The sequence below is a fragment of the Rana temporaria genome, chromosome 6 (genome assembly GCF_905171775.1).
Source record: "Rana temporaria chromosome 6, aRanTem1.1, whole genome shotgun sequence".
NCBI classification, from domain to species: domain Eukaryota; kingdom Metazoa; phylum Chordata; class Amphibia; order Anura; family Ranidae; genus Rana; species Rana temporaria.
The window spans coordinates 1,074,476-1,086,715 of NC_053494.1; the positions used below are offsets into that span (position 1 = coordinate 1,074,476).

General features: G+C 48.9%; 1 protein-coding gene across 3 annotated transcripts in view; it reads right to left on the minus strand.

Annotated features, from left to right (window-relative positions):
- SRRM2 (serine/arginine repetitive matrix 2) overlaps positions 1-12,240 on the minus strand; it is a 31,612-nt gene that overhangs the window by 7,310 nt on the left and 12,062 nt on the right. For 2 of the 3 annotated variants that reach the window (XM_040355849.1, XM_040355847.1), the window contains exons 4-11: positions 11,487-11,639; positions 11,113-11,193; positions 10,614-10,670; positions 10,386-10,412; positions 9,196-9,246; positions 9,018-9,086; positions 8,258-8,405; positions 1,288-7,394 (exon numbers count right to left, since the gene is read on the minus strand). In XM_040355849.1, coding sequence (XP_040211783.1) covers positions 1,288-7,394; positions 8,258-8,405; positions 9,018-9,086; positions 9,196-9,246; positions 10,386-10,412; positions 10,614-10,670; positions 11,113-11,193; positions 11,487-11,639 — 6,693 coding nt within the window. The remainder of the gene's footprint in view (positions 1-1,287; positions 7,395-8,257; positions 8,406-9,017; positions 9,087-9,195; positions 9,247-10,385; positions 10,413-10,613; positions 10,671-11,112; positions 11,194-11,486; positions 11,640-12,240) is intronic. The other variant, XM_040355848.1, reaches the window with a different exon arrangement.

The window sequence follows — 12,240 nt, forward strand, 5'->3', positions numbered from 1 at the left end:
ATCATGCTATACCATCAGGGAGGTGTTTGATTGGGCCCAAACTTTCTGCAGCAGGATAACCACCCAAAACATACAGCCAATGTCATTAAGAACCATCTTCAGTGTAAAGAAGTGGTGGAAATGGTTTTGCCCCCACAAAGCCTGGATCTCCCCATCATAGAGTCTGTCTGGGGTGAAGGATTGGAGGCAGCCGACATCCACAGAAGATCTGTGCTTGGTTCTCCAAAGACGTACATAGAACAACCTACCTGTGAGCAAGGCTACCTAGAAGGTGGCAAAGGGGGGTGTTCCATCAGATTAGGCAACCCATCGGATTTTGTAACAGAAGTGACGTTCTGTCAAAGCCATCTTGGTAAACCCCGCACTCGTCCACACCAAGCCTACAGTCTGAAGGCGGCAAGCAGACATCTTTTTACACCCACCGGGTGTAAAAAACATACCTTTGACCCCGACTTTGGCCCATTTGCCTAGGTAGTAATGATATCTGGCTTCCTGGGTCGCCAAGACGACCAAGGAAGGCGCGTAAAAGACGACCAAGGAAGGCGCGTAAAAGACGACCAAGGAAGGCGCGTAAAAGACGACCAAGGAAGGCGCGTAAAAGACGACCAAGGAAGGCGCGTAAAAGACGACCAAGGAAGGCGCGTAAAAGACGACCAAGGAAGGCGCGTAAAAGACGACCAAGGAAGGCGCGTAAAAGACGACCAAGGAAGGCGCGTAAAAGACGACCAAGGAAGGCGCGTAAAAGACGACCAAGGAAGGCGCGTAAAAGACGACCAAGGAAGGCGCGTAAAAGACGACCAAGGAAGGCGCGTAAAAGACGACCAAGGAAGGCGCGTAAAAGACGACCAAGGAAGGCGCGTAAAAGACGACCAAGGAAGGCGCGTAAAAGACGACCAAGGCCCAATACACACCATCAGTTTTCCTGCAAGTTTTTCTCTTCAGGTTTACCAAAACCATGTAGTGCAAGGGTCTGCCCAATTGCATACGAATTGAAACCCTTGAGGTTTGACCTCATATTAGATGGTTTTGGTAAACCTGAAGACAAAAACCTGCAGGAAAACTGATAGTGTGTATGGGGCTTCAGACGAAAATGATGACCAAGACGAAAAGATGAAGAATTTTTTGAAGCGCACTATCTATCCGAGTTCAGATCCATCCAGCTGCATGTGCAATTTTAGACTATGCTCTGTAAAACTAAAATGGTGCCTACAAGTTCTTCTCACAATACATTTCCTCCAAGGTAATCCTAAAGGTTGAACCCTTAAATAGACAAAACGGGAATATTACCTTTCTGCATTCACCGAGGAGGCAGCCTTTGAGGAGTTGGCTTCTGGCTCTGTCCGCGAAGCTGAAGGACTCTTAGAGGATCTCTCTCGCCTCTTCTGCTGTGTTGGAGACGTCAGACTTGGTTTGTCTTGTCCTGAGGATCCATTAGTGTGACTTGGTGAATGGGTGGCTCTCTCTCCATCCAAGCTTACCACTGCAGCACAAGTTATGTTTTCCGATTCTACTTTTTGGTTGTTTGCAATTTTTGATTCCATTTCAGAATGGTTGTCTCCACTTCTGGAAGATGGAGGAGTATCTAGAGCATCATTTGCTTTCAGAAGCCTTGGAGGAGACATGCTACATTCATCCAGAGCTGTCTGGGGAAAAGTAGAAGAACTACTCCGGCTTGCTGCAGAAGACTCTCCCTTGCTAGCAGAAAGTGCTTGGCCTTTGATTGGCTGTCCAAGCACTGAGCTTTTTGGCAACCTCACAGCATGCTTCTCCAACTGTGGAGGAGATGGTGACCTCCGAGAATTTTTTGTTTGAGACTGTACATTGCTGGGCCTTGGAGAGGCAGGACGAGGTTTAGTGACAGGACTGGAATTTTTTGCTGGTGACCGTGGACTTCTCTGCCGTAAACCTAATTTATCCGTCTTCGGGGACCTGGAGCGTTCTCGCCCTGACAAGCGGGTCCTCCCTCGACCTGGTGGTGATGGTGAACGGCTGCGTCTAGCCCCTCTGCCGATTTGTGCGCCCTTATACCTATCATAAGATCGGGACCTTGCTCTTCTTTCAGGCGACCTGGATCTCCTCTGTGGTGTCCAAGGTCTCCTCCGTCTAGTTGAGGAACTTGACCTTTCCCTCTGATAATACGGTCTCTCGCGTCTGTGTGGCGATCTTGATCTTCTTCTAGGAGAAGTTCTTGAAATTCCATGGCGGGAATACCGAGATGAATTGGGTCTTGATGAAGATCTTGACCGGCCTCTCCAAGGAGATGACCCAGAACGACCACGTCGGGAACGCCAAACTCGAGACCCAGAGTTGCCTTGTCTAGGAGATGAAGGTGACCGGCGACGAGCCCATCTTCTACGTTCATACCACGAAGGCGACTGCCTAGAAGATGATCTGGAGCGATTTCTGAACGAGTATCTATCAGTCCTCGACCGCGAACGTGATCTAAATGCTCGAGGTGGTGTCCTTACTTGTCGCCGTGGTGGTGGAGTCTTGGACATTCTTTTTCTAGATGGTGACCGTGAAGGTGATCGTTTCTTCTGTGGATGTATTTCCCTGCCAACTGGTGACCTAGAAGAGGAATGGGAAGGGCTACGTCTCTCTTTGCCTGTCCATTTCCTTGCTTCACGCTTTGGTGACTCTGGAGACTGCTGCCTTTTAGCTGGCGATGCAATACGCCGAATAGGTGGAGGATCGGGTTTGGTGACCTTCTCAGAGGGTTTTGATCGATGAGGTGTAGAATGCCCTTCTGAAGAGCTGTCCTCACTTGAAGAATCAGAACTGCTGTCTTCAGAAGATGAATCAGAACTACTAGACTTTGAGGAGCTACGAGTCTTAGGGCTTTTATTTGGTTGAGGAATTACGGATACTTTAGCAGTACTTTGTTCGTCGTGTGCCTCTGTCATGGAGTCCATCTGACCATAAAGCGAGTCAGTCTGAGCATTTGAAAAATCAGTTCCATCCAAAGGAGGTAGAGGAGGACTGGCCTGCTTTGGAGAATGCTTGTCTGGACATGCAATGTCTGCAGGCGTTCTGACTTCACTTGGTTGGGAAACAGGACTGGCTACTGGTGAGGCATGAAACATGTCTAGGGTGGCTTTACTGTCTGCTACAGAAGTAGGATATTTGACATGAGGAACAGTCTCAGAATTTGGTGCGCTCATCTGAATTTCAGGGGATGCGCTTTCTTTTATCATCGAGGACATCTCCATAAAGTCGACGGGAGAGTAAGGACTATCGTTATCATCCAGATTTACTTCTGCGGGTGGAGATTTCGATTGGTTGCAGAGATTGGCATCTAAAGGTTTCTCAGCAGCCGACTCTAATGGTTTGTCACAAACCACATTTTCAAGAGATTTTTGTACTGGGGAAAAGGTAGTTGGAGAAGAATCACGACTAGTTCTTAGTCTTTTAGAGGGAGGAGATGTTGCCTTCTTTACAGGAGAAGACCTTGGTTCATCATCCTCTTCAGAAGACGAAGATGAGGAGGAGGAAGAGGAGGATGACGAGGAGGATGAAGATGAGGAAGATGATGAGGACGACGACGTTGAAGACGAGGATGAACTGGATTTTTTTCTGTGAGATCTTTTCTTCACTATCTCTCGAACTGGGGATGAGTCAGCCATCGGTGGGACCCCATCCTCAGATGAAGTGGGCCCTTTAACAGGCATTTCATGACTTGCTGAAACCGGGGAGGACGCAGAGTCCTTGACCGGTTCATGGATCTGCCTCTCCCTGCTCAACTTGGACTCTGTTTCATTTACATCTAAAATCGGGGACGTAACTGAACATTCCTCCCTTAGCTCTGGACCTGCTTTGCTGGAAATTCTACTATGGTCTGCTTCAATGTCAGATTTATCTGCGGGTTCAGGGACAATCTTTGATACCTCTTGAGAATCCTCACTATCAGAAGATGAGCTGCTTTTTGAAGGAGATCTTTTATCTGAAGAAGACTCATCTCTAGGAGAAATGTCCATATCTTCCATCTGCTTCTCTGGAGAAGGTTCTGGTTGTACCGGAAGTCTCTGTGGAATAGAGGCCCTTGAATGTGCTGGAGACAAAGAGCCACCAACTGAGCCATCAAAAGACTTCCCGTCCTTTCTGGAAGATGGAGACCGTGAATTATCAAGCCCTACAGATTTCACTGCCTGATATTCAGGGGATTTAAATTTGGTTTCCTTTTCAGAGGATCGTGATTTGTACGGTGGTGTCCTTGATGCACGAGTTTCAGGGGAGCCAGAATGAGATTTTTTCTGGGACGACCTGGATTTAGTGTCTCGTTCAGATGAGGAATCAGAGCTAGAGGTACGTTTGTGAGATCTTTCTCTGGACTCAGTTACAGACGACTTAGAACTTGCTTTTCTTGAGCGGTCTGATGACCTGGACCCCCCTCTATACTGGGGGGATCCTGAATCATGTTTGGATAAACGAGAAACCTCTTTATTACTGTGTAGATCGGATTTTGAACCTGAAGAGGGATAAGAATTGGATCTCTCAGCGTGATGATAGGCGGGACCAGAAACAGCTTCACCTTGAAGTGACTTGGCCTTTTGTGGCCTTTCAGACGATGAGCCTGAACTACGCCTTCGTCTACCTACGTCAAATTTAGCTGAGCGGTCCGAAGAGGAACTCTCCGTACCCCTTGATCTTCTTCTTGGTAGTCGTTCGGATGATGACCTGGAACTGGTTCTTTTTCGTTGAGATCTACGTCTCAACTCCTTTTCTGAAGATGATCCCGAACTTGATCTGGAGGATTGCCTCCTAATTTTTGGTGGTCTGTCGGAGCCAGTTTGGGATTTTGCCACTTTGTTTTTAGGCCCTCTATCTGGAGAAGACTCTGAACTAGACTTGGACTTTGATCTGTTAGCAGGCAGAACGTATTTGGATGTACCACCTGGGGACGTCTCGCGTCTTTCTCTAGGTTTGGAGACCGTTTCTTGGTTTGAAGACTTAGGCTCAACTTTAGATAGTTTGGACTTTTCTTCACGTTCTGATGAAGAGTCAGATCCACTTCTGCTCTTTATTGATTTTGTTTTGCGTTCAAGAGCTGATGAACGCTTAGACCCTGGCTCAAGTCCTTTAATGTCATGTTCTGATTGGACTCTTAATTCAGTGCTCTTTGACAACGCTTTAGCTCTGTATCTGCGTTCCGTCGATGAATCGGACCGTTTTTTGCTGTGCGATGAAGATGATCCATCTTTGCTTTCTGACGAAGAACGAGATTTACTTTTATCTAAACTACGCTTTGATCTTTTTCTGTCTTTGGATTTTGGTCTGGATTCACGTTCTGAAGAGGAGGATGATCCTGACCTATATTTATGACCAGAAGTTTTTAATTTGTCTTTGTTCTCGAGAACAGGCCTGGACTCGGTTTTTCTAGAGGATCCGTATTTACCCTCCAGGGAACGACTCTGCAGCGGAGATGCAGATGACCCTGCACGGGGAATGTTGGGCGACTCTTTAGACCGCGGTCTACGCTCAGGAGAAAGATTTGATTTCTTGGTCAATGCTGTTCTAGACCTACTCTCTCCATCTCTGCTACGAATAGGTGAAGATTCTTCTGTCAACCTGCTTCTACGTGACGTCTGCGAGACAGGAGAGGCGGGTGGACTTGGCACACGTGCAGTCTTGTTATTTAGGGGCTCTGCACGTACAGTCTTGTGCGTCTTTTCTTGTTCAGGAGAGGATCTATTATGCATCCCTTTTGGTTCTGGGGAAGAACTGTACCTTTTTTTTCTGGGCTCTAACTTCTTATCTGTTTTTCTGGATGAGCCTCTTTCAGATGAAGGTGATCTTCTTGATTTGGATCTAGATACAGACCTCTGGGACCCACTCCTTGATGAAACCTTTATCTGGACAGGAGAGACAGACCGTGACGAAGATTTTCTCCTGGAGGAGGACCGAGGTTTGTCTCTGGGAGAACCCAACCTCTTTTGCATCATTCTAGAGGACTGTTGCTTAGGAGGAGATCGTGAGCGAGACTTATTCTTTCCATATAATTGTGGACTACGGCTACGTGACCTGGAAGCCATAGAAGAAACAGAAGGTGACCTTCTCCTTTGACGTCTTGAGTTAGATCCTGACCGGTCTTTATCACGATACATTGCAGGAGGAGACCTCGCCCGTTTTTGTTCAGATTTAGACAGGTTCTTCTGCTTTAGTGACGGAGAGCGTGATCTTACTCTCTTGACTGGTGAGCGAGTGCGCGACCTTTCCCGTCTGTCAGATGAGCGGGATGGTGACCTTGCCTTTCTTCGAGGAGAGCGCGTGACGGGACTTGTCCGTCGTATTGGTGACCTAGATGGTGATCTTTTAGATGAACGGGTACGAGACCCTTCAGTCTTTTTAGGAGTTTCAGATCTGTCTCTCTGCTGAGTGGATTTGTTTTTATCACCACGGGTAGACCTCTCTTTATCACGATGGTGACGTGGAGGTGTTAGTGATGTAGATCTCTGCCTTCGCTGGGGAGTTTTGGACTTGGCACGAGGTGGCGGAGTTGGAGATGGCGCTCGTGCTTTTGGGGGAGACTTTGAGGGAGAACGAGCTTTGCGTTTCGGACTCTTGGATTTTCTGTGTCTAGGAGAAGGCGATCTGGCTTTACGCGGAGGCGTTACTGATCGACCTTTCCTTGGCGGGCTCTTCGAAGTGGAACTCCTCCTTCCAGGAGGGGTTCTTAATTTGCGCTGCCTCCGAGGACTAGGAGAAGCACTTTTCTTTGACCTCCTATCTCGGTCCACCTGTCTGACCGGAGAGAGTCTCGTCCTCTTGTCCTCGGTTTGCGTTACCGACTTTCCATGCTTATCTCCAGCATCTGCTTTGTAATTTTTACTTTGCTTGCCACCAGCCTGACCCTTTCGCATGTCTTTGATCTTCTCATGATCAGATGCTTCACTTCCTGATGAAGAGGACGAGGAGGATGATGAGGAAGAGGAGGAAGAGGATGAACGTGTTGTTTTCGAAGTCTTACTTGGGGCTGGTGGTGAGCGCTTATTACCAACGCGCTTGTCATATTTGGATGAACTCTCCTTGGGTGCTCGGTCCGGGGAGGCTTGCTCTCGAGATGGACTTCTCTCTCTCCTAGACCCTTTAGATGAGAGAGTCTGAGTAGTAGGAGATCGCCGACGAGGAGAAGGAGAATCTTTTCTCCGCAACCCTTCTGCTCCTTTCGCGTCCGAAGCGCCCCCCACTGGACTCTCCCGTCGGCTTCTCTTTCGGGGTACAGGACTGGAGGCGGGGGAGGTTTCTCGGGAAGGTGGTTGGTACAAATTCTTCTCAACCTTGTCTCTGTGTCGGTCTTCTATTTTATTTCGGTCAGCGGCTGGCCGGGGATCATTGCGCCTTCTCGGAGACAGAGATGCGGAGCGGTCTCTGATAGCTGGCTCTTTCCTCGAACCCTTCTGTCAAACAAAACATAACAGGCAAAGGTTACTTACAAATTAAGGAAATTAACCCTCAAAACCCCACATAAATGTAGCCGAAACGTTAATGCCCCACTATGGGCTACATCCAATTTCCTTAGTCGGTTAGGCCAGCGTTTCCCAACTCCAGTCCTCAAGGCACACCAACAGGTCGTGTTTTCAGGATTTCCCTCAGATGAAACGGCTGTGGCAATTACTAAGGCAGTGAAACTGATCAAATCACCTGTGCAAAATAATGGAAAGCCTGAAAACATGACCTGTTGGTGTGCCTTGAGGACTGGAGTTGGGAAACACTGGGTTAGGCAAACATGTACCTTGAGACAACTACCTACATTTACCTTAAAGTAGCCGCATACTCATCAGATCCTCCCCCAAGACCATCTCATTTCCAGTCCAGGGACCGGACACTTGTGGAAGCTCTATCCTCCGCAGAGCGACTGACCGCCCCCCCCCATTGCCCTGTGACCATCGGCAATTTGGTGGACATTGTGTCAGAATGGAAGGGAACATTGGATGGTACTGATATTGAACAGGAACTCCACCCACTCCCGATTAGGCTCCGCCCCCACATCAGGTAATCCTGCACCTCTTAAGGACAGATCCTTATTTTGAGACGACTTCTTCACAAATTAAATGACATTTTTACTAGGAAATTATTAAACCCTCAAATATATATATCCCCCCCCCCCCCCCAGACACTCTATAGAAAACAGTTGTCGGGAGCAGGACACCAAATACTGGGAGTACAGGGATACGTGGGTTGATTTTAATGCAACTGTCTCCCCCCCAGAATCACTAAGAACAGCAAACATAGAAGACATCAGGGTCCTACAATCACTCACCTCCCTGGGGGGTGGCTCTGGGCTCCGCCCCCTCTCACCTCTGCGATTCCGGGTGGGGGTGACGGATCTCGGTCTCTCTGGGCTCTGCCTTTTGGTGTTTGACTTGTTCTGTTGGTCAGCTTTGTTTTTATTGGGACTGCTTCTGGATCTACATGGAGATAAAACAAAAAACGGTAAATGATACAACGAAGAACAAACAGAAGAATATCTGGAAGTGACAGGACGGGGGGGGCGCTATAACATTACACAATGGTCATCCGTCTTCTCCCCCCCCCCCCCCCCCCCCACCACATGCACTGTTTGTGTGATCCAACATTTCAATGATAAACCACAAAGTGTAACCCAAGTGTGGAATCAGTGGCATCCTCCCCCACCCAACTCCACACCTTGTATGGTGGTACAGGATGGCCAAGGAGAGGACCTCATATTGGGGGGGGGGGGGGGGGGGGGTCTTCAGCCCTTACAGCCTTATGTAGGGGTATGAGATGGCTGGCGATCGATCCTCTAATGGGGGGGGGGGGGTAGATCTTTAGCCTCTACTATACACAGGAAGGGAGATCGCTGGGGGAAGAGCAAACAAGTAAAACTATCAGGGAAGGGGGAGGGGTGCATCATAAGATTTATTGACAATAAATTAAAGGTTTTGTTCCGCTTCCCTCCTTTATATTCTAAATTTGAAACATTAATAAAACATGGAATATTTTACAATATGACACCCTCCTCCCACCCCCTAAAAAACTCCCCCTTTTGTGTAGAGTACCTGCTGGGGGATCGGCTCCCATCCTCCGAGGACGAGTCGTGTTGGCGTTTCGGGGAATTGCTTGGTGAGCTGTAAGTAGACGGTGACATCAGGTGATGAGAAAACAATCATTCACCTAAAGATTCTCATTACATTCACCCCAACATCTCCCTACACTCAGGAATCTCTTATCCCTTACCTCTTACTCTTCTTGTCCTTCGATTTTCTCTTGCTTTTCGGGCTGGGTGACCTGAAATAAACACAATAGACCATAAGAGACAACAGAATACATTCACCTCAATGACACCAGAGAGGTGCCCGCTAACAAATATCCTCATCCCAAACGCAACCCAGACCCCAGAGATCCTCATCCCACACACACACACACAACCACAGAGATCCTCATCCCAAACCCAACCTGAACCCCAGAGATCCTCATCCCACACAACCACAGAGATCCTCATCCTAAACCCAACCTGGACCTTAGAGACCCTCATACCAAACAGGACCCCAGAGATCCTCATTCCACACCCAACCCGATCCTCATCCCACACCCAACCCAAACCCCCAGAGATCCTCATCCCACACCCAACCTGAACCCCCAGAGATCCTCATCCCACACCCAACCTGAACCCCCAGAGATCCTCATCCCACACCCAACCTGAACCCCCAGAGATCCTCATCCCACACCCAACCTGAACCCCCAGAGATCCTCATCCCACACCCAACCTGAACCCCCAAAGATCCTCATCCCACACCCAACCTGAACCCCCAGAGATCCTCATCCCACACCCAACCTGAACCCCCAGAGATCCTCATCCCACACCCAACCTGAACCCCCAGAGATCCTCATCCCACACCCAACCTGAACCCCCAGAGATCCTCATCCCACACCCAACCTGAACCCCAGAGATCCTCATCCCACACCCAACCTGAACCCCAGAGATCCTCATCCAACACCCAACCCCAGAGATCCTCATCCCGAACCCAACCTGAACCCCAGAGATCCTCATCCCGAACCCAACCTGAACCCCAGAGATCCTCATCCCGAACCCAACCTGAACCCCAGAGACCCTCATCCCAAACCCAACCAGAATCCCAGAGATCTGTATTCCAAACCCAACGATCCTCATCCCGAACCCAACCCCAGAGATCCTCATCCCAAACCCAACCAGAATCCCAGAGATCTGTATTCCAAACCCAACGATCCTCATCCTGAACCGAACCCCAAAGATCCTCATCCCAACCTGTACCCCAGAGATCCTTATTCAAAACCCAACCTTCTGAACCCCAGAGATCCTTATTCAAAACCCAACCCAAGAGATCCTCATCCCAACTCCAATATCCTCATCCAAAACCCAACCCCAAGCTCTGACATCTGAGGCTCACCGGTGTTTCTTCTTCTTTGATGAAGACCTGGAAGCATAAGGAAGATTTACAGTTACAAGGCTGATTGGGGGGGTACACTGCAGAGTAAACTGATCTTAGTGGACTTATATAGAAAATTCAAAGAAAAGCATTATGTATGGATCATGAAATTCCAGAAAATACTGGTAAAAGGTTGAGGTCTTATTACACAACGACAATAAGAAGTCAGGGCAGGTGTGACGGAGTTACCTGTGCTTCCGGGACTTGGACTTCTTCTCTTTATGGCTGGAGGATGGGCTGGCAGACCTGAGGGAGACACAGATTATAGATTAGAGATGCGGCATTCCCCGGGGAGATCCGGCATGTGAGCAGCACACAATAAAACACAACGTGAAGATTGGGCGGGTGGGTGAAGTCACTGGGCTGATCTGTCAGACATTACACACACAGCTCCAGAGTCCGCTCATCTCATCCATAGAACGACTGCCAAACGTCTTCATTGTGGAGACGCCAAACTCCATTCATACAACAAAGAGCCCCCCCACAATCTTCATAACCCCACCCCCAGAACAAATACATATGGCGCCATCATTATCCCCCCCCCCCCCCATATAGATGACACCATCTTAACCTCCCACCCACTACACAAAGGGCACCACCCTCAAACACGCACCCCATGCAAAGGGCACCATCCTCAACCACCCCCCCCCCCCCATACAGAGGACACCACCCTCCCCGAAGCACTTACCGGCCTCGCTCTTTCTTCTTCTTCTTTTTCTTGTGTTTGGTTGGAGATGGAGAGCGTGAACTTTCCGAATCTGCAACTAAACTGTAAGGGGCATGGAATGAGGAACCGAACCAGAAGAGTAACCGTACACCCCACTTCTGCCCCTCGTCTCTCCAGCATTCCACCATTAGGGTGCAGTCATGACCCAAAACAAGGATATATGGGGCCCCAGGGGGGCCCCTCCATCATGATGAATATTCCAGAATGATCAGCCCTGTGACAGGCGGCTCTATAGCCAATCACCAGAAGCTGCCGGTTCCGGGACTGAGAAGACCGGGTCACATGACAGGACTGGTGCAGGAAATGGTCACATGACCCTTTATGGAATGTCTTACTTGTAGGATTTCTGCTGCTGCTGCTGTTCCTGTGCCCTACGGTTCGGGTCAAAGCTGCTCCCGTCCACATAATCCGCGCTGATCCCGAACGCGGCTCGCAGGCGCTCATTCTTCTTTTCATTCGCTTCTGCCAGCTGGTGGGTTTCAGAGACACTGAGAAGAAAGAAAGGAAGGAAATTCAGAGGATTCAGGAGGAGTACTCTTCATATGTTCTACAGATCATGGATTATGGGAGGGGAGGACCCTTCATGTATTCTACAGATCATAGTTTATGGGAGGGGAGGACCCTTCATATGTTCTACAGATCATGGATTATGGGGGAGGAGGACCCTTCATATGTTCTACAGATCATGGATTACGGGGGGAGGAGGACCCTTCATATGTTCTACAGTTAATGGGAGAGGAGGACCCTTCATATGTTCTACAGATCATAGATTATGGGAGGGGAGAACCCTTCATATGTTCTACAGATCATGGATTATGGGAGGGGAGAACCCTTCATATGTTCTACAGATCATGGATTATGGGGGAGGAGGACCCTTAACGCGTTCTACAGATCATGGGGAGGAGGACCCTTCATGTGTTCTACAGATCATGGATTATGGGAGGAGGACCCTTCATGTGTTCTACAGATCATGGATTATGGGGGGAGGAGGACCCTTCATATGTTCTACAGATCATGGTACACGGAGTGAATAAAGTAAATGGAGGTCCTTGGGAGGGATAAGAAAGCCTTGTGCACAGAGCTAAACCC